At 37.4% G+C, this 23,641-nt stretch overlaps 1 protein-coding gene across 1 annotated transcript in view; it reads right to left on the bottom strand.

Annotated features, from left to right (window-relative positions):
* The window catches only part of LOC131438106 (plexin-B), a 438,124-nt gene that overhangs the window by 348,515 nt on the left and 65,968 nt on the right, over nucleotides 1-23,641 (bottom strand). The window contains exon 2 of the mRNA XM_058607913.1: nucleotides 16,483-17,381. Coding sequence (XP_058463896.1) covers nucleotides 16,483-17,340 — 858 coding nt within the window. The 5' untranslated portion in view covers nucleotides 17,341-17,381. The remainder of the gene's footprint in view (nucleotides 1-16,482; nucleotides 17,382-23,641) is intronic.

Raw genomic sequence — 23,641 nt, 5'->3', positions numbered from 1 at the left:
AACTACGGTGGAGAGCATTGCACAAAATCAGCCGTTCTAATGGCTCTAAAATTTTCTAAAGAACTATTAGGATTTGCTGTTCGCAAATCGTAGAGAAATATCCTCAGTTTACTGCAAATCAAGAACAGTTTGCTTAGATTTGTGCACTTTTTGCTGTGTGAAATTCACAGTAATCGAGATCAAGTGAAGCCTTTTTTCTTTTTTTTTTTTTTTGTTTCGATTATAGAGGTTTTAACCTTAAGGTCATTCGCCTCTTCGGGCCAGAAAAACTGTCTGACCCTATGTGCGGGGTTGGGAATCGAACCCAGGTGGGCTGCGTGAAAGGCATCGACTTACCCATTACGCTACACCCGTCCCCTAAGATATTGATAGTTTCTTTCAATAAATTATGCAAATCCGAAATGATATAATCAACATTAAAATTCTGAATGCGGATATTTTTATAGCCCGTTAGGACCGCCCATTAGTGAAAAAGCTACAAACGAAATCAGGTAGAAACAAGCCTCTCAATAAAAAGTAAAGCCTTCTTTGTTTTTGCGGAAAATGTGCAAAGGGGAATGCTTGCATAATTCATACAATTGATCAACTAATTGATATTCGGAAGTGTTAAGGAACATGTCAGTTGTTTTCGTATTCACGACATCCAGTTATGTCTCTGACATTACCCACCCGCCTTTTTTTCTCTCCATTCATTAATCAGCAACCTGGAAAATTTTACTTACTCAAGTTTCATGATTTTTTCGATGGATTGATTGGATATGAAACTCTTCAATCCCTAGAAGCCACAATTGACTGTTCAAATAACTCTATTAAATTCCCTAATTATAAAATTTCAATTTCCTACAACCTACACATTGAAACTAAATTGTAACGAAGACGTGATTGCTGAACTACCTACCAATGCACCGAATGGTGATTTTTATATTGAATTTTATTCTGCCCCTCACATCCGACGTAGCCGTAGCACCAGGTATTTACAAAGCTAATAATAATAAAGCCACAGTAATATTAACGAATCTCACGAACGCAGATGTCAAAATAAACCCGAATCGTCCACTCTTTGCGGAAATTAATAATTTCGAATTTGGTACCCCTTAATTCACAACATGCAAGAAAAGGTTTAACTTTACCTCACAATTAAGATTAGATCATTTGAACCAAGAAGAAGCTTGTAAACTTCTGAAACTTGTTAAAGAATTTGAAGATATTTTCCAAAGACCAAAATTTATCATTTACAAACGCAATTAAACACCGCATTTCAACGAAAGATGAAAAAAAAATCGTACCGTTATCCTTACTGCCATAGGGCCGAAATCCAAAAACAAATTTCAAAAATGCTAGACCAAGGAATTATACAACCTTCCAACAGTCCATGGTCCTCACCGGTATGGGTGGTTGTGAAAAAACCAGATGCTTCCGGTAGGCAAAAATGGCGCCTCGTCATTGACTATCGCAAGTTAAATGAGAAGACAATTGCAGGGTTGTTACGAAAAATTTCAAAATCAAAACGCGCGAAATCCGCGCGAAGTCGAAAACTAAAACGCGCGAGATCCGCGCGAAGTTTAAAACTAAAACGCGCGATATTTGAGTGAAGTGTTAGACAACTAATTTTATGCGGGTGATACTTTACGCAGTACTTGAAAACTCACTTAAATATAATTTAAAAATCTGCATAAGTTTGTCATATGAACACAATGAATAAGACCGCATACAGCACGTCACTTCGAGAAACCCAATGAAAACGATTTTATTTTTATTCTTCATCTTTTTCGATGCCCTTAGTTAAGGAGCAAGACTATTTGCAAGCGTAAAAACAAATTCCGGCGCTTCTTTTACTGATTTTAATCAATAAATCTTCCATATGGTTGAAAAATAAACCAATCAGTTAATTCTGCTTAAAATTGCAATTCAAGAAAAGTGTCTTAGTCTAGAACTCTTCGGTTTTCCTTGAAACTGCTCGAGAAAAATTATCTCAGTTTCAGCTTACTTCCACTGACACATTTTATTAGCAACGAACACATTCCTATATGGATTTCCTCTTGCAGAATTTTTTCCGTAGCTTCTATAAGTAAACCCGTAAAATAGGAACTTTAAATTTAACATGTGAAAGGCAATGAAAATGGCATGTTGTCGTAAAACTATTAATTTTTTCCGGAAAACTACTTTTGTAACAGAAAATACAGCGTAAACCGTTAAAAATTTTCTTATGCTCATCGTCGAGCCGTCGAGTGTCGCTGCGTGTCCAAACGAATCCACGATGGTGCGTCGGGAAAACACTTTTAGGATTGACTTCTGTAATGTTCCGAAGAAACCGGACATTACGCGCGTGCACGGCTTTTGTGCAACCATCCTGGGTCTGAAGAAAGGTGAAGTACTTCGGATACAGAACAGCAGAGCTCTCGGTGTTTCGTTCGTGAAGGTCACTGACCTAGCCATCGCACAACGAATTTGCGAGGAACACGATAACAAACATGAGATTGCAGTAGACGGTAAAAAATACCCGTTGCGAATAACTCTAGAGGAGGGAGCAGTTGAAGTGCGGCTCTTCGATTTGTCGAAGGACGTTTCGGATCTAAAAATTTGCGAATTCCTTGAGAGATACGGAGAGGTCATCGACATACGAGAGCAGAAAACCGGAGCCGACTGCGATTTTCCTGGCGTCTCGACCGGTATTCGCATCGTGAAAATGTTAGTGAAACGAAACATTGATTCGTGGGTCACGATCGATGGCGAAGTGACACAAGTGTCGTATTTTGGACAACTTCAAACGTGCCGGCACTGCCGTGAGCACATACACATCGGAGCTACTTGTGTGCAAAACAAAAAACTGCTTGTCCAGAAGTCGTACGCCGATGCCGCCAAGCAGACAAATTCTCCCCACGCTATCACGAACACGAGCCCCCCGGCCGCCAGTGTGAGACAGGCAGCCTCAAACTCGGTTAAGTCGGCAAGCATGCCGCCGCCGAAACAAATTCTCCCACGTCAACAAAAGCAGATTTTGCCTCCACCGGCTAAGACCGAACAAAACTTCCCTGCGCTATCGCCCGGCCCGTCTGAAACTCATTACCCCGACGGTGAAGCGTCAGCCGATATCATCGAACCCGATCATAACCTATCAGCCACCAACACAGTGGCTCGCAAAAACACGCTTAACAAGTCTGACGGAAACGAGACAGACTCGTCGGTTGGTTCGTCTAACTCGAGAAGGCAACTTCGTAATCGCTCAACGGGGAAAAAACCTCGGGTGGACAACGAGAATGACAAGCGAGAAGAAGGCGATCTAATGTTGTAATGGCTGAATACTTCAGTTACAACCTCGGTACTATAAATATAAACAATATCACGAACGCCACGAAGCTAGAATCACTTCGGACATTTGTCCGAATGCTGCAGCTTGATATCGTATTTCTCCAAGAAGTAGAGAGTGAGCAGCTCTCGCTTCCGGGTTTCAACATCATTTGTAACGTGGATCATGCGAGAAGGGGAACGGCAATCGCGCTCAGACACCACATACAGTTCTCTCCCGTAGAGAAGAGTCTGGATGGTCGTCTAATTACAGTAAGGGTGCAGGATACAACCCTCTGCAACATTTATGCGCCCTCAGGATCATCAGTTCGAGTCGAAAGAGAACGTTTCTACAACGAAACATTGGCCTACTACTTGCCTCACAACACCCAGCATGTCATCCTCGCTGGTGACTTCAATTGTGTCATACGTCCTAGCGACGCCACAGGAGCCAATTCGAGTCCGGCACTCCAGACTACTGTTCAACAGTTACAGCTGCATGACCTGTGGTTAAAACTCCATCCGTCAACACCTGCACCCACATACATTACACACAATTCGGCATCTAGACTCGATCGTATCTATGTAAGCAGAGGGTTATGCGAGCACTTGCGAAGCGCCGCTACGCACGTTTGCTCTTTTACCGACCATAAAGCGCTGACTGCGCGCATTTGCCTACCCCACCTAGGTCACGAACCAGGAAGAGGGTACTGGTCGCTACGACCGCATCTGCTAACCATCGATAATCTAGAGGAATTTCGGTGTCGGTGGCAGTATTGGACACGTCAACGACCAAACTTTCCTAGTTGGATGGAATGGTGGACAAAATGCGCGAAGAAAAATATTATCAAATTTTTTCGTTGGAAAACTAACGAAGCCTTACGCATTTTTAACGCCGACTACCAACGACTCTACACTCAACTACGCGCCGCGTATGTTGGGTACTACCATAATCCTTCTATGTTAGCTACTATCAACCATCTCAAAGCACAAATGCTATCAATGCAAAGAGAACATGCACGAAATTTTATTCGTATCAACCAGACTTTCGTAGGCGGAGAATGTTTATCTATCTTCCAGCTGGGAGAAAGACGGCGTAAGAAAACAATCATCACCGAGCTGCAGAGTGAGCAAGGCGATAACATGCATGACCCCCGAGAGATCGAACAGCACGTGCTTCAATACTTCCAGGACCTTTATACAGCGGAAGCCGCGGGGCAAGTTGAGGGAGAGGAATTCGTATGCGAGAGAACGATACCTCCAGGAGACGAACACAATGCTGCTCTAACTACCGAGATCACAGTCGAGGAAATCAAAAATGCCATCCGCACATCCCCGAAACGAAAGGCCTCAGGGTTTGATGGTCTACCCATCGAATTTTACCAGAGAGCGTTCGATGTGATATACCGAGAGCTGTTCTTCGTAATAAACGAAGCATTAACTGGTGATCTACCACCGACATTTACCGAAGGGGTAATAGTTTTAGTGAAAAAGAGAGGTAGCGATGAGACAGTGAGAGGCTATCGCCCGATCAGCCTACTAAATGTGGACTATAAAATATTGAGTCGTGTGATGAAAACACGATTAGAGCTCGTTCTCCGAAATCATCGGGTTTTGAGTGACGCACAAAAATGCTCAAACGGTAGCAAAACCATCTTCCAGGCAACTCTTTCGCTAAAAGATCAGTTAGCGCAACTGATCACGAGAAAGCAAATAGGAAAACTGATTTCGTTCGATCTCGATCATGCTTTCGATCGTGTCTCTCATTCGTTTCTGTGTCGCACCCTACTCTCTATGGGAATCAATCCGAGATTCGCTAGTTGGCTCTCCCGAGTGCAAACCACGTCATTCCAAATCGAACGATCTGTGCGACAAGGAGACCCGATGTCGATGCTTCTCTTCGTTATCTACCTCAACCCCCTCGTAGAACGACTGGAACGCGTCTGTGGAGAAGATATATGTGTGGGATATGCAGACGATATCACCGTGTTGGTCACAACAACAGAAACGATCGAACGATGTTTTCAACTGTTCAACTGCTTCGAAACGGTATCTGGAGCAAAATTGAATCGTCAAAAAACAGTTGGTATGGATGTCGGTTTCATTAATGGAAATGCGATGTCGGTGCCGGGACTGCAAACTGCCGAGACGATAAATGTACTCGGTGTTATTTTCGCTAACTCGGTGCGGGAGATGGTGAAGCGCAACTGGGATCCTTTAGTTATCAAAGTGATACAAATGATGTGGATGCACAACACGCGCACTCTAAATCTTCAACAGAAAGTGATACTATTGAATACCTTCATCACGGCGAGGGTATGGTATCTATCGTCAATTATCCCACCACAAAACATGCACTCCGCACGAATAACATCGGCAATGGGGTCGTTTCTATTTCGTGGAACACCAGGACGTATTCCAATGCACCAGTTAGTCCGAGACAAAACGCAAGGTGGACTAAAGCTACAGCTGCCGTCCTTCAAAAGCAACGCGCTTCTTATAAATCGCCATCTGAAGGAAATGGATTTCCTTCCTTTTTATCGCTTCCTTTTAAACCAAAACATCCCGATTTCCGCCGACTTTCCTTGTCTCAAAATCTTGCATCAGAAAATTCCTGTGCTTCCCCGTCAAATCGTTCAAAACTCCACCAGTGGTGAAATTCATTGTTTTTACTTGGAACAAACGGAACTTCCAAGGGTAGAACGTAACCATCAAGAATTGAACTGGAGGAATATTTGGAAAAACATTTCTACGAGACAACTATCGTCGAACCAACGCAGCGATCTGTATCTCTTGGTTAATGAGAAAACAGCGCATCGCAAACTCTTGCATGTGATCGGAAGAGCGGATAACCCAAACTGTTTGCACTGTACAGGAAGCATCGAAACGCTTACACACAAATTCTGTGAGTGTCCGCGTGTGACTGCAGCTTGGTCATATCTGCAGCGAAGAATAACTACAATCCTGGGTGGCTGGCGAAGGTTAACTTTCACTGATCTGCTGCGGCCTACACTAAATAACACGCAAACCACAATGAAATACGAAATATTTAAATTAGTTACAAAATACGTCAACTTCATTCTAAACCAAATGAATGATATCGACCTAACAGAGCTAGAGTTCGTTTTGAATCTAGAAGAATGAAAATTATGAGTTTGATCAAAGATGAGTTGTAAATAGTTATCCTAAGCGAAATAAACGATATTTTACAAAAAAAAATAAAATAAAATCAAACGTTGGTGAAAAATTGTTCAAAACTGATATATCAAGGAATAAATTATTGTTAAAAAAGATTGTTTGAAACTCAATCCTGCAAGTCACTTTAATAAACTCGTTGCACTGCATATATTAATCTATAACATACGTACTGAATAAATTGTACGTAATACACAAGTTAACTTGGTTTATTCTAGATCCTTATTTAATACTAAAAAAAACAAGAAAAAAAATAAAAGATTTCATCGAAGATGTTTTTGTTTTGCTTCGACATCTTTTTGCTCGGCAAACATTTCCTTTTTAGTAAGAAGAATTTTTAGGTAGACCACATCAGGATGATCTGATTCACTCTTTTTAATATCAGTTTCAATTATAATAGCGCCTTCTTCTGTTGTCAGATTTCACTCTGAATGTCTGAGGAGGAAATCATCTTTTATTCTTTTATTTGGATCAGGGAAAAGCCCACTGGAATTATTTTCGGTCAAACTTGTTCTCCAGCAGGCATAAAAACTCCTCATCTTTTGCATCAATAGATCAAAATCATCCAAATGAAACATTTGCTTAAATCTAGTGCTTCTATAGTAACTACATCTAATGAGACAGTAACATAAGAAACGATTTCTTGATAACATTACGTGATAAATGAAAGTCGAAAGAATTGAAACATTTGTTAAATATGCGGAACATGCTAGCAATGAGCTCGTTATATCCATAATTAGTTCTAACATAGGGAATCCGAAGAAAAAAATAGGAAAACTACGACGTCGAATGTCAAATTGTAACAATTAAAAGTTTCCAGAACACCCAGGTCCTTAACAGACGATGCGCGAACGAACTATTAGAACACTTTCTTATCATCACGAATGGAATCCCAGAACTTCTTCGTTTCTTTTATTGTCAAACTTCGCTTCGTAAGCATGTCGTGTAAATTTTGCTTTAAGAATTCGATTTTTATCATACACAAAATTTGTTACCATATTATTGAAGAATCGCATTCCGTTTATTACGTTCTTTGCATTATTGAATATATTATCACTGAGACGATATCTTCCATCTGACATCAATATTCTTGAGTGCAAAATGTTGAAATAGCAACTTGTATCACTCGAGATCGAAAAGCATAAAATCAAAATTTTGTCCACTGAAGAAAACATTGGCTATAACCGCCTTCTAGTAAATTTTAGTTTTATCAAGGGAAAATTCGGCCATCTTGACCAATAGCTGAAACGTTCGCCCATCATTAATTTTTTAGGGTTTCATAAAACTCACAAGTTTCAAAAATTAGCAAAAAATTTTGTGGAATGATGTTTTTTGAAATTTGCGCGAAATCCGCGCCATAGCATCAAAATCTTAGCAAAAACCGCGCCAAATCCGCGAAATCCGCGAAAATCGCGAAATCCGCGAAAATCGCGAAATCCGCGCGACCGTAACAACCCTGCAATTGAAGATAGGTACCCAATTCCTAATATTACCGATATTTGGATAAATTGGGCAGATCGCAATATTTCACTACTATAGACCTGGCATCTGGATTTCACCAGATCGAGGTTCATGAGGAAGATATCCCGAAGACAGCTTTTAGTGTTGATCATGGGCACTACAAGTTTCTTCGAATGCCATTTGGCCTTCGTAATGCTCCATCTACTTTTCAACGAGTAATGGACAACATTCTTCGAAAATACATTGGAAAGATATGTCTCGTTTAAATGGATGACATTATCGTATTTTCCACGAGTTTACAAGAACACATGGAAAACTTAAAGAAGATTTTTGAATGTCTGAAAGAATACAATATGAAGATTCAACTTGATAAGAGCGAGTTCCTTCATAAAGAAGTTTCTTTTCTAGGGCATCTCGTGACAGCTGATGGTTTAAAACCCGAACCGAACAAAATAAGTGTGATAAAAAATTGGCCATTACCCAAAAATGAAAAAGAGCTACGAGGATTTTTCGGAGTTGTAGGTTACTATAGAAAATTTATTCGAGATTTTGCCCGAATAGCAAAGCCATTAACGAAATGTTTAAGAAAAGGTGAAACAATTCAACATACTGAGGATTTCACGGAAGCCTTCGAAAAATGCAAAAATATTTTAACTAGTAGCACAGTTCTTCAATACCAAGATTTCAGTAAATAATTTATTTTAACTACGGACGCTTCAAAGCAATAGGTGCCGTGCTATCCCAAGGAGCTATCGGTTATGACAAACCCATAGCCTTCGCTTCACGGACGCTAACTAAATCGGAAGAAAACCTCGCCACTATAGAAAAAGAACTATTGGCTATCGTGTGGGCCTGTAAACATTTTAGGCCTTATCTTTTTGGCAGAAAATTTATTCTCTACACCGATCACCAACCATTGACCTATGGTTTGAACCTTAAAAATCCTAACAGCAAACTAATTCGTTGGAGATTGGCTTCAGAAGAATTTGATTACGAGATAATATACAGACCGGGTAAACAGAATACTATAGCGGATGCTCTCCCTCGGTTAGAAATTAATGCTAACGAGTTAGAAGACGATACTAACACATACAATGCAACTGTACACTCGGCTGACACCGACGACAGTGAATTTGTTCCCATGACGTTACACCCTTTAAATTACTATTCTAATCAAATTGTTCTTCAATTCTCAGATCGAGACGAAAAACAGTTAGAGCAAATTTACATTTACATTTGGTGTTCCTTTTATCATCAAAATATTCAAAGATTACATGAACCCTAGGAAAATTAATTTCATTTACTGTCCTGAACGTGTTATCCCTACCATCCAACTCATTTACAAAAATTACTTCAATAGATGCAAAACTTTTAAGGTTAGAATAACCCATTTACAAGACTTAAAAACCGAAGAAGAACAGGACCAGATTATCGAAACTGTACACGAAGAATCCCACCGAGGCATATGGAAAAAACAAAAAGCAATAGCCAGAAAATACTATTTTCCCCGAATGAAGAAAAAAAATCAACAATACATAAAAATTTGCCCCATTTGTAACAAAATGAAGTACGATCGAAACCCATTCAAGATAACATTAGCTGAATCCCCAATTCCCAAAAAACCTTTAGAAATTGTTCACGTTCATATTTTCATTTCACAACCAGATATGTTTCTATCAGCTGTCGAAAAATTTTCTAGGTTTGCGACCTTAATCTCAATCAAATCCAGAAGCATACCTGACTTGAGAAAAGCTCTTCTTGACTTGTTTTGTCGGTATGGAAGGCCAAAATTAATAGTTTCGGATAATGAGCCATCCATACGGTCTACCGAGGTTAGAGGTTTACTTGATAATTTCAATATTGACATCTATTTCATGCCGTCAAATCACAGTGGAACCAATGGAATAGTCGAAAGATTCCATTCCACACTGGCAGAAATCTATAGATGCATAAAAGATAAATACGAGAGATTAACAAGTAAAGCAGTGTTTCGAATTGCATGCACCCTGTACAACGAGACAATTCATTCGGTAACGAATCTTAAGCCACGGGAAATCTTTTTCGGCTTAAAAGATAATGAAGAAAGACCACTCGACATCGAAGATATGGTTGGAAAAAGATACCAACTATATGACGAAGTCGGGCTACAATTAAAACGCATTCAGAAAAAAACACCTTGAACAACGAAATAAAAAACGCGAACATGAACCAGCACTAGAACCGAATGATGAAGTTTTTTTCAGGTTGCAAGGAATTCGTAACAAAAGAAAAGCACGGTATTCCGCAATTCGAGTGCAACAGGATAACACAAAGACGTTTACTGATGCCTTGAATAGGAAACTGCATAAATCAAAATTAAATAGAATCAGAAAACACTAATACTATTTTCTTTTGCAGATAATGAACATGATGATGATACTATTATTTCTCTTCTTTCCGCTCATTCAAATCCAAACCATCCAAATTCTAAACCTTTCCCAAAATACTGGACTACTTGCCTTACAAATAGGAACATGCATAATAAAAACAGGTCACCACAAAGTGTATCACGAAATCGATGTCGATAAATACATACCGCTTATTGATAAATTCAGACAAATCGTTGAGGGACTCAGGATTTTCCCAAATCTCAAAGACCTTACAGATGTATTGAAAGATAAACTTGAAACCGCAGATAAAATTCACAAAACCTTATATCCAAATAAAAGCAATAGAAGTAAACGTGGATTAATAAATGCTTTAGGCTCAGGTATTAAGATGATAACAGGAAATCTAGATGATAATGATCTGATGCACATAAACCGTGACCTGGAGAAGCTCAGAAATGCTAATAATTACCTAGTCAGGGAAAATAATGAACAGGTACACATCAACAAACAGATTGAAACCAGGATAAATAGGCTAGTAGAGAACATTAATGAACAACAAACAAAAATTACAAAACAAATAATTGCATTGAGACAGGACCTAATCAATAATCGAAATATTAACCATAACATTACAGCTCTAGGAAACATCTTCAAAACTTCATATCAGCTAGACGTGGTTATAAATCATCTTAACTCAATTTTTGAAACAATTCAATTGGCAAAAGCAAATGTTATATCAAAGAGATTTCTCGAAGCAGAAGAAATTAGATTTATCAGTAATAGATTAGAAGAACAAAACATTACCTTAATAACTACGGATCAAGCCTTGGTACCCCAATTCATACATGGCAGCTTTACCATCATACTCTTGAAATCGTTACCCATCGCTGGAGAAGTTTTAAAATTACCAACCCGCACAGCTATAATCAGTAAAGAAACTTCCTATTTTCTTACCACCCCATGCCAAAGAATTGAAAGCGAGCTACTCTGCAACTCCAAAAATCTACAAGACGTGTCAAAAGATGACTGTTACTCTAATATACTGTGAGGACTATCCGGAAAATGTTCATTCGTCGAATCAGCAACCGACACCGAAATAAAACCATTGACAGATAACCATATTATAATCAAAAATGTTACCATGGTTGAATTGATAACCGATTGCAACCTGACGAATCGCAATATCTCTGGAACTTTTCTCATACACTTCACAAATTGCTCTGTCTCTGTAAACGACAAAACCTATAGCAGCTTCAAGTTGCACACAAAACAACCCGCAATCGTTATACCGTTCGAAGGAATCAAGATAGAAGAAAATTTTTTGGAAACCAGCGTTACAATAGAGAAACTGCACAAATTTCAAATACTCAACATACAAAAGTTGGAGTATCTACAAACTATACATTTGACAAAATACCCCAAATGTATACGGCCTGTCCATATTTAATATAATTTTAGGGTTAATATCACTCATCTGTTTGATCAAGTTCATTAGACAGAGTAAGCTATTCAACAAAGACGAACAACCACCAAAACCAAATTCGGAAAGACCAAACAGTATCGGCCCGGGACGTGCCGAACTTGAGGAAGGAGAAGTTAAGGAAATGCGCTCACCATTTACTTATTTTAACTTTGTCACCAACCGGCAATATACATAACAAAAACCTGTTTTAATCCACCTAGTGGTGTAATGATGCCTTTCTCATATCAATCATACTATCCTATATAATACTATGGTATTCTTCAAAATAATTTTCTTCGAGCTTGAGCTTGAGCGACCACCCCTGGTTGCTACTCCGTTACTGATCGGGATTATCTGAAATTGTACAGGGAATTTCTAGATGATCCGACCTGGGACTGGTAAATCATCCTTCAATGTACATCTTCTGGTAATCCCAGAATTCATTGATCAGTACCGGCGCCGGCCAGGCCCGAACGTAGATCGTCTAAGGAATGGAGAGGGATGTTAGTCCAACACTTGTTGTTACTAGAGGCCGTATATACTACTGCACACTCCACAAGTGTCACGGGAGAAGGATATTTGTTAGTAAAAATTTCAGTATTGGCATTATTTGCGCGACTCAGTATGTTCCGGTTTCAAGATGCTCGGATGCACCACTAAACTCACTGACCTCCCGAGTTAACGTTTCAACAACATCCTATATTGAAGTCCCGGCAAGTCTTGATTCACAGCTCGTTTTCGAAATTTCACAGCTTATAAATAAAATTACGTGATACAAAATAAACGAGTGAATAGGATTTAGATAAAATAGTTGATTTATTGCATTGACATATTCTAAACAGTTGTTATAAAATCGTTTTAAATCACCAAATAAAGGTCAACAGATTTCACGCGCGTCTAGATTCTTTATTATTTCCACTTCATTATTTCAATTATTTATTAAAATTATTAATTGGTTATATTGGTTGATCTGGGCAGCCGGCTACCGAGAAAAATATGTATTTTTATTGAAATCATGTGTTTTTATTATGTATTCAACATACCGATATATGTTATCTATGTTATTAACTTTGTAATATCAACGGAGTTGGCAAAAGTTGATTTTTATCATTCAATTTATAATCCTGAAAGACAATCAATAACATGGAAGAAGAAAACATTCCAAATAAAACTTTTCTTCGAAGCTAGACGGAAATTGATAGGTTGAATAAAGAGATAATTTAGTAAAATAGAGTAATCAGAAGTGAAACGTTGAAAATATCTGATAACTGAAAGGAAAAAGAAACTCCTGCAATTGTCGCCTTTTACGACATGGAAACAGGAACCCAGTGGATCTATTCTTGGTTCATTTTTTTCCGTCGGATTCCACACGGCATCTAGGCTGGTACTGTCCGGAGAGAGCTAATAGGTACAATCAATCTCCTAGTGGACCCCAGCCCCTCTTCAAAATAATTTTCTTCGATTATTAAAACATTATCTGAAATCGGGTTGTTTGACCGTCTACTGATAAAAACTATCCATCCAGATGAAATTCAGGAATTACGTATGGGACCCCAAGACCTTTCATTTGAACCTAACACACACACACACACACACACACACACACACACACACACACACACACACACACACACACACACACACACACACACACACACACACACACACACACACACACACACACACATACACACACACACACACACACACACACACACACACAGACATTTTGCGTACTCGACGAACTGAGTCGAATGGTATAGACACTCGGCCCTCCGGGCCTCGGCTCAACAGTCGGTTTTCACAGTGATTGCATAACCTTTCTATATGAGAAAGGTAAAACAATTAAGTACACCAGTAGCAACGCCAGCTTACAGCATCGGATACCAGCTCAGAGTTTAGGGACAAGTGAACCTTTTCTAAATTGTAATATATCACTAGTCTAACCGTTGAACAGTACAGAGTAGTTTTTTTTTAAATCACTTCCGTCGCCAAAGTAATTTAACTGATGGACCAAGTTCTTCATGGATTAGAAAACGTAACTTGCAATATAGATGATGTGTTGATTTCGGGAAAAAAATTGGAGTATTGTAAAAAAACTTTTTTTAGTTCTAGAAAGATCAGCTAGAGCGAATACAAAAGTCAATATAAACAAATGCAATTTTTTTGTGACTGAATTACCTTATCTGGGACATATTTTGACTGATAAAGGGTTGTTACCTTGTCCTCGAAATGTGTCGGAACTCAAGGCATTTTTAGGTTTAGTAAATTATTACTCTAAATTTATTCCCAATCTTTCACCTCGTATTCAATGCCTTTACAATTTGCTGAAGAACACAAAATTTATATGGACAGAAGAGTGTAAGCAAACTTTTTCAATCATGCCTATTTGAACATTTTGATCCAGCTAAACCTATAGTGGTGTCTACAGATGCATCCAGTTATGGCTTAGATGGCCTGATGATGATTTCACATCTTTTAGCCTGAATGATGCCCAGAGGAAATATCCTATTTTAAACTTGGAAGCTTTGGCAATAGTTTGTGCGGGTAAGAAATTTTATAAATTTTTATTTGGGATGAATTTTGTAATCTACACCGACCACAAACCTTTGATAGGTATGTTTAGAAATAAAGGAAAGAGCCAAATATCAGTGACATGACTGCAACGGTATGTGGTTGAACTCTCTATTTACGATTATGAAATTATTTATACACAATCTTCCAAAATGGCAAATGCAGACCTCTGCTCACGTTTCCCTCTGACACAGCCTGTTCCAAAAGCTTTAGATCGTGAATATGTGAAAAGTATGAATTTTACTCAAGCATTTCCACTAGATTACAAGGAAATTTCCAAAGAAACTTCAAAGAATGAGTTTTTGATAGAAATTGTATCATATGGATGGCCAGATCGTCTTCATAGGAAGTTCAGGGATGTTTATTCTCATCATAAAGAACTAAAAGAAGTAGAAGGTTGTGTATTATTCCAGGATTGCGTAATTATTCCTGAAATTTTAAAACTACGAGTTCTAATGTTGCTACATAGAAATCACATGGGAATAAGTAAAATTAAACAACTGGCACGAAGAACTGTATATTGGTACGGAATGAATAATGTTAGATGTAATGTAGAACATGTAACGAGACGACACATATCACAAATCCAGCAGCTTATTCACGATGGCACCCAACCAATAAACCTTTCAGCAAAATTTACGCTGATTTTTTATCTTTTTAAAAAAAGATGTTTGGTGATTGTATACTATAAGAAATCGATAGTTATTTTATATGAGGCATAGAGCGAATTGTAAAAATGTCACTAGAATGTTCCTCAATGTTTTCGCTAGGTATGGGCTGCCCGATGTGCTTGTGACGAATGGTGGACCACCGTTCTACTCAACAGATTTTATATTTGTTTTTCAGGGGTAAAAGTAATGAACAGCCCATCGTATCACCCTCAAAGCAACGGACAGACGGAACGCATGGCTCGATTAGTAAAGGAATTATTCAAGGAATTGTTGGTCGACCCAGAGATAAAAATATTGGATACGGATTTGCAAGTTGCTTATTTTCTTTTAAATAACAGGAACACCTGTTTAGAGCGCGATAGTCAGTTTCCTTCTGAAAAACTCCTTTCATATAAACCTAAAACACTATTGGATTTGATTAATCCCAAAAAGAATTTAAAAAATAATTTGAAAACAACGAATGACGATTCATCGCCTGATATTTGTTCAACTTTTAATTTCAATGACCATTTCGTTCATCTTAAATGCGACGACCTAATCTATTACAAAAACATAAATAGAAGTGATGTAAGACGATGGTTAGCAGCAACCAAACGAAATTCTACTACTGTTTTTCAGATTTCGCTTGAAGGCAGGATAGTAATGGCGCATAGACAACAGTTGAAGGTAGTCTGTATGATCGTCGTAAAGCGGATTCTAAATTTGTTGTGCAGGGAAGAAACCACGAGATGAATTCGAACAAACTGAGAAGAGAGGGATGATTATGAAGCTGAAAAGTACAGTTCAGACCGAGAACCAGACTTTTATGGATGCGGTTGACTCAAATATTTTTGGAGAAAGAACTCCTATCGATGACCAATTGAACGGTGAATATGAAATTCAACAGCCGAGTGAACTCAGGAGATCAGCTCGAAATACGAAGAAAAGAAAAAAGGATTTCCTGTATTATTAGCTCGGATTTCTTGTACGAATAATTTAATTTTAAGTAATTTTAAGCATTTTGTAAATTGAATTATAATTCGTTCTTAAACGATGAAAGAGTTTTGATAGGTTAGCGTTAGACAAATCAAAAACTCATGAGAGTGTACGAATTTTAAGAGGAGAGAATACTCGTTTGCCAGGAATGAGGCGAGATCTGAAAGAATAAAATATTAAGATTTTATACTCCAGTTTGAACAGACGTGTTTCATTTAAGCTGCTATAGTAAATCCAGTGTACCATAATAGATTCCTCTAATTTGTCCACCTCGTTTTGGTATGGTACCTGAGGTCTAACAATTTAGAACCAGTATATAATCTTATAAACAAATTTGTGTAAGGGTCGTACATAACCAGTTGAAAACGAAATATAATTTACAGAAATAAATTCAAACTTGTGATGATCAATAGTCGTAAACGAAAAAATGACACGGGGTAATATATGGGGACGAAAATGTGTGGTTTGGATAATTTCATTATTTATATACCTCTGTGTAGCTGTCATAATTTGGATCGTTAACACAAATTCGTGCTAATCGCGTGATGAATCCCGCTTCATCGGCCAAATGCGATTTTTTTTGTACTACTGCGAAGTATGCATATTCTGAGCTGTTGAATCCATACACGTAGTTTACAATGAAATGATCACGATACTTCACATCAATATTTATGTTTGATTGTTGTATCGAAAATTCGGCGTAATTGAGATCATCTAACTTTCGCGAGGAAATAGCTGGAACATCATGACGATAATCACCAACATTAGTGAATGTCGTTCCTACGTAAAGTATATCTTCTTTTTTCCATGATTGGTATTTGCTTGGACCGATAAATGCATAAGTTGTGGAAAACTCATCATTGGCTGCCAAAGCTACTTCTATGTATTTGGCTGATTCTGGAAACCGCCCATTGAGATAATAAATATCGCATGCTCCTTGATGAACACTACCACAGGCAATCAGAGTATCTCCCAATTGATTGTAGATAAGGATTTTATTGTGATTGTTGGTTTCTGAAGTTTCGACTTCATCTACTGAACATCCACCAGCATGACACTGTGGAGAATCGTGTATTGGGCCTGTAACTGCTTCTTTGATTTGCTTCAGGTTTGTATCAAGTTGAAATATTCTATTCGTTGCTCCTGCATACATCAGATTTCGACGCAAGTCGTACGTAAGGTGTGTAAAATATGTATTATTCTCCAGAGAGAATTGAGCAATTATGTTTTGTGATGAAATGAATGAAGTTGTGTTTTTCTGAGATACTATTCCATTACTCATAGTATTTGTTGAAGCAATTGATAACTCAATTGTCCGAATCAGAAATAACAGAAGAAGGACGGACATAGTTGCTTCTTATAAATGTGTTGAGGTTCCTTATGTTATTCCTGCAAATAAAAAGAAAATACAAATTCAATGATTGATTATTTTAGTCACTAGTACATTTAAATTTAAAAATATCATCACCCTGTAATTTAAAATCGGTGTAGCCGAAGTCAGCTAAATCCACCTGAGGAGATGTATAGTTTACATTTGATTCAAACTGTTTGAAAATCAGTGTATACATCTTTGAGAAAACGTAGTGCGAACTTAATTTTTGGGTACCTTTTGAATCGAAAACTGAACACCGCTAAAACTGAAATAAGTTTATTTGGTTATCGACTATTAAAATCTGCAAACCCGAAAAACCTGATTATTTATGAGAAATAGACATTTTTATACTAATCACCCTGTATCTTCTAAACTGGAAGTCGAACCTGACTAGAAAGCAAGCTTAAAACTTAAAACTCTTAGATTTCATTTGAATCTTAGATCGGTTCAACCATCTACGAGAAAAATGAGTTACACCATTTCAATTTCGTTTCACATATCATCCTGTAGTTCCGAAACCAGTAGTCGGATCCTTGTTTGGGAGCATACGACTTTTCATATGAATCTGAGTTTTTAGAAAACAGTTGAGTCATCTCCGAGAAAATTAAGTAAAATTATTTGTCACACATGCATTTGCTGATCTCGACGAACTGATTCGAATGGTATATGGGTGTTATGTTCTTCCTGCATTTATTGCTGTAAGTAGTTTAAATAAATATAATTATGGAATTGCTTTCAACTCGAAAATGCTGCCATCATCTGGTTTACATATGTCATATTCGAACAATTATTTTGCCAAAAACGAACCGAGCTTAAGTCGGTCCGATGCAAAATGTCATGGAAAAGTATGCTGTACACAGTCTTTCTGGCACTTAGAAACAATTATATAAAAAATCGTGTTTCATGTTGATCCCAAGCATTGCTTTGTCATACAATGCACAAAACTCCTGCTGCTGGGATAGGGGGAAAAGCGCTTACACAAAAATGTCGATATCTCCGTTAAAAATGAACGGATTTTAACAATCTATGGCTTGTTGGATAGCTATTGCCGTGCGCAATCTAAGTCTGGAAACATCTTCTATTTTCAAGGTACTGTCAAAAAACTAAAAAATTTTGATATAAAACTTCGTAGAAATCAAAAAGTAAACATCCGATCTCAAAACCATTTAGTAGCGTTCTGGGTGACGGGGAGATCTTTCATTTGCGACTAGTTTGATCAAAATCGGTCCAGCCATCTCTGAGATCTCGATCTCTTTGTTGACAACACACATACAGACACACACACACACATACACACACACACACGGACACACACACGGACATTTGCTCAGTTTGTCGAGCTGAATCGATTGGTATATGACAGTTTGAGCGAATTCTATACCTATTTTTTATATATAAAAAAGGTAAAACAAGGACAACAGCTCAACAACGGAAACTAGTGAGCGCAGTACTCCTGTTTCACCATCAAACCACCCAGCAACTGCAACTAATGTACAACAAGCGCAGGTACAGCAACTAACAACGAGCCCAAGACTGCGAATTACAAGGAAAACGAAGAAAAAACGGGAACCAACAACGATACCACCGATGCGGCAATGGATTACAAGACGAGCCTCGAACAAAGTGCCCCTCAATCATCGCAAGATAAAAATGGAAGCTCCTCTCCCCCTAGTAAAAGGGTGACAACGAGATCTAATGGTAGAAAAATTATTTAATGATGATGCAGAACGAGTTATCTAAATAATAATTAATATTTTTGCACATATCTTAACCAGTAAACAAAAGAAAACGATCTGATTAATCTAGCTGGTATAGATTTTTCTTCAAAAGAACGACTGACCAAAAAATAACATTCAAATATTTCGGATTTTCTATCCAGGGTTAATCAAGAAAATTTCCAACCCGGGAAGATCCTTGATCACATCAGGAACCGAACCCGATATCTACCAGTATCAGACAGCAATTCACCTGGCCCTTCCCACCGGACCAGTTCATCGCTACTCACATCAGCTACGATGGAGTAACGAGACTGCGGATGAGCATAGCCAAGCCAAATTCCATCAACAACTGTCGATCCCAATTAGTTTCCCGAATCTATTCCATAAATTATTAATCAAACCTTGCGATCAAGGTCAAGAGCAAACTTAACACACTGCATGCTAAGGCTGTAGACTGCTCATTATTTTTAACACTCAAACAAACTAAAAATCCATCATCATCATACCGAACACAGTAATTTAATACGTCTCACAATATATATATATATATATATATATATATATATATATATATATATATATATATATATATATATATATATATATATATATATATATATATATATATATATATATATATATATATATATATATATATATATATATATATATATATATATATATATATATATATATATATATATATATATATATATATACAGGGTGATTTTTTAAGAGCTTGAGAACTTTTTTAAACAATAAAACGCATAAAATTTGCAAAATCTCATCGGTTCTTTATTTTAAACGTTAGATTGGTACATGACATTTACTTTTTGAAGATAATTTCATTTAAATGTTGACCGCGGCTGCGTCTTAGGTGGTCCATTCGGAAAGTCCGCTTTTTATCGACAAATTTTGTTCAGCGATGAGGCTCATTTCTGATTGAATGGCTACGTAAATAAGCAAAATTGCCGCATTTGGAGTGAAGAGCAACCAGAAGCCGTTCAAGAACTGCCCATGCATCCCGAAAAATGCACTGTTTGGTGTGGTTTGTACGCTGGTGGAATCATTGGACCGTATTTTTTCAAAGATGCTGTTGGACGCAACGTTACAGTGAATGGCGATCGCTATCGTTCGATGCTAACACACTTTTTGTTGCCAAAAATGGAAGAACTGAACTTGGTTGACATGTGGTTTCAACAAGATGGCGCTACATGCCACACAGCTCGCGATTCTATGGCCATTTTGAGGGAAAACTTCGGAGAACAATTCATCTCAAGAAATGGACCGGTAAGCTGGCCACCAAGATCATGCGATTCGACGCCTTTAGACTATTTTTTGTGGGGCTACGTCAAGTCTAAAGTCTACAGAAATAAGCCAGTAACTATTCCAGCTTTGGAAGACAACATTTCCGAAGAAATTCGGGCTATTCCGGCCGAAATGCTCGAAAAAGTTGCCCAAAATTGGACTTTCCGAATGGACCACCTAAGACTGGTTACAACGATCCGCACTTTCCATACCGGACGAACTAGGCTATGGTGCCCAAATGAACACCAGTAACGAAGGAGGAAACCGGCCTATCATTGATAGGTTCCCTCCAGCATGTAACCCAAGCGACAGATTCCTTTACGGTTATCAATTTGCAACGAAAGATACGAATATCTTCTATTGCAAGTTCACCAGAGAGTTTCTCACTTGGGCAGGAAGTGTGTGCTTCACCCTGTAACCAGTCAATCATTGAGTCGTGCGTCTGTATCGTATTAGTATTTTGTCATCCTACCAACTGCTTCTGTGTCTTAAGGTGAAATGTAGCGGAATGCGAAAATCGCGTTTTTGATCAATTATTCAAAAACTATACCGATTTTCGAAAACCAAAAACACTTAAGTTTTCGAAATCAAATTTATCATAACTAAGTATTCTTAGAATTTTGAAATTTTGCTTTGCCGAGCCGTAATTGGTTTTTGAAATGTATAAACGGTTACTGTTCCGTCCCACGGGGATGATTTTAGAACTGAAAAGTAGTGTTTGTAGCAGAATTTCACAAAGAATCTGAAAATGCAACTCAAAATTACAAAATTTTAGCTAAAACAACCGAAGTTTGAAAAAGTTTACATAAACTTTTCCGCATTTTTTTTATTGCTTGCGCGCTGCTGTTTCGTATTGAGGTGGTGTGAGAAATGCACGGTGGACTCGGTGCCATTAGTTCAATGCATTGAGGTTGCTGAAGCAATAAAGCTTGGCTGTGTAATATCGTATAACAGGTATTATTTTAAATTGTAGCAATTTCTATAGCAAAGCTATAACTTCATCATTGACAAGCTACTGAATGAAATGAATACAAGCAGTTAAAATTAGTTAGTGAATCTTTTCGTTTTATTATCGTTTATTAACCTGTGATACAAACAATGTGATAAACATTGAGGGTCAGCTTCGAGCCAGTCAGCATGGAAAACTTATTGGAATTCATTGGTTTTTCAATTATTATGAATACAATGAATCAACGCTTGATTTTCCTTTCAAAATCGATTGAATAATAATGAACTACGAAATAACTTTATATTCAATTTTGTGCCCCAAATATGTGCTTGAGAAAAGATTCACTAAATAATTTTAACTGCATGGTAAGATGAACTCATGCGAGTCAAGTAAATACTTTTACGTAAATTCTATCTCATCGGCGGGAAGGACCTGGTGAACGACTGGCAAAGATATCGAAAATACTTGAATGTTATCTCGTCTTCAATCGTTCTTTTGAAGGAGAATCCATGCTTGCTACTAAACTCAGGTATATATATGGTTAGCAAGTTAGTCAATACATATACATATAACCTCATGTTAGTCATCCATAATTACTTATGATTTATAGTTCTAGTGTAAGAGTAATCACTAACAATAACGATTGAATTAGCATATATTCAAAGTGTGAAGGATTCAAAAACCCATTACGTCCAGTCTTTTTTACAAGCCAATATAACGAGAGGTAAACCCACTGCGCTCAATCATTGAAAAAAGTTCTTGTTTCTGTGTCCGTTTTTCTTGGTATGCTTTGTGCGACGGTTCGTTCAACTGAAGCGGATAAAATTTTGCGCGCATTTTATGACGCTACATTTCACCTTAAATGTCCTCGTCGATGAGACTTTAGAAAATTTCGCTTTGTATCCGCTTCGGTCTTGGCCCTGCTTTCCTATATAGTCTTTTATGTCTGAAGCGGTACAAACGATTATTACTTTAAAGTTCCTAAATAGATGTAGATATGTTTGGTCTACTAACACTATTCATTCTAATCTGCTCTGATTGTTTCTATCTTTGTCGAAGTTACGTTACATTTCCTTTTCCCCATTGCATCGCTTTTTTGACTATGCCGGAGAAACCTGTTAATATCTCAAGCTGATAATTTATCAAGAATAAAGAAATAATAATAATTACTATAACAATAATAATATCAATATGAAATAATAATAGCGACAATCACAACAATAATAATAACAATAATATTTATAATAATACAATAACAACAACAATAATAATAATGATAATAGTAAAAGTAATAGTAAAAATATAAATATTGTGACTTACCAAAAGTTAATATGTCATCAAATGAGTTATTACATGAAAATACCTATTTTTCGTCGTTTTACTGGGGCTCTTGATTTGTTTTCAATTTCCTTTTGGTATTCATTTATTTATTTATTTCGTCAAGCAAATGTAGACTACATATAAATGGTTTACAATGTTTACTTAGATACTACGCATTATTTCTACGACCAAGCTGTAATTTCATTTCATTTTTGGACATACCAAGGACAAGATGTTCGCAATATTGATTGTAGTGACGCATTATTCGATTGATTGGGCTATATTTTGCATAATTTGTTCTAGTGTTTCTTTCTAAAAATAATTTCCTGGTTCGTTATTGACGGCTAGGTGTATAAAAATTTAATTGCGATAATAAAGAAGGTGATTGAATGCGTTGAGAAATAATGTCGCCGATAAAATAAAGCATTGCAAGGTCGCGGCGTTTTTTAAGTGTTTGAATATTGATGGGCATGCAGCGTGCTTCATATGGTGGTGAAGGAAATGCTGTCCAGTTTAATTTACGTAGTGCATATAAAAGAAATTGTTTTTGAATAGATTCGATGCGTTCTTCGTGAATAATATTGTATGGATTCCATACTAGGCTGCAATATTCCAAAATAGGTCTGACATATGTACTGTATAATATTTTAATTGTGTATGGGTCCTGAAAGTTATGACTGAAGCGTTTAATAAAGCCCAGCTATTTGCTTTATTGATTATGGTTTAATAGTGTTCTACAAAAGTGAGCTTGGAGTCTAAGATTACGCCTAAATCTCGAACAATTTTACATTTTTCTACAAGTTGGTTTCCTAGATGTATGTTTATAGATATAGTTTCATTTTTCCTGCTGAAAGTTATTGTACATTTTTTTACATTGAGTTGGAGTAGACTTTTGCAACACCAAATGTGGAATAGATTGATTTCGTTCTGGAATATTACTGCGTCGTTGATATTTTTAATTTCCATGAAGAGTTTCATGTCG

This window comes from Malaya genurostris, chromosome 3, assembly GCF_030247185.1.
Source record: "Malaya genurostris strain Urasoe2022 chromosome 3, Malgen_1.1, whole genome shotgun sequence".
NCBI lineage: Eukaryota > Metazoa > Arthropoda > Insecta > Diptera > Culicidae > Malaya > Malaya genurostris.
This window is presented reverse-complemented; position numbering and strand designations above follow the sequence as displayed.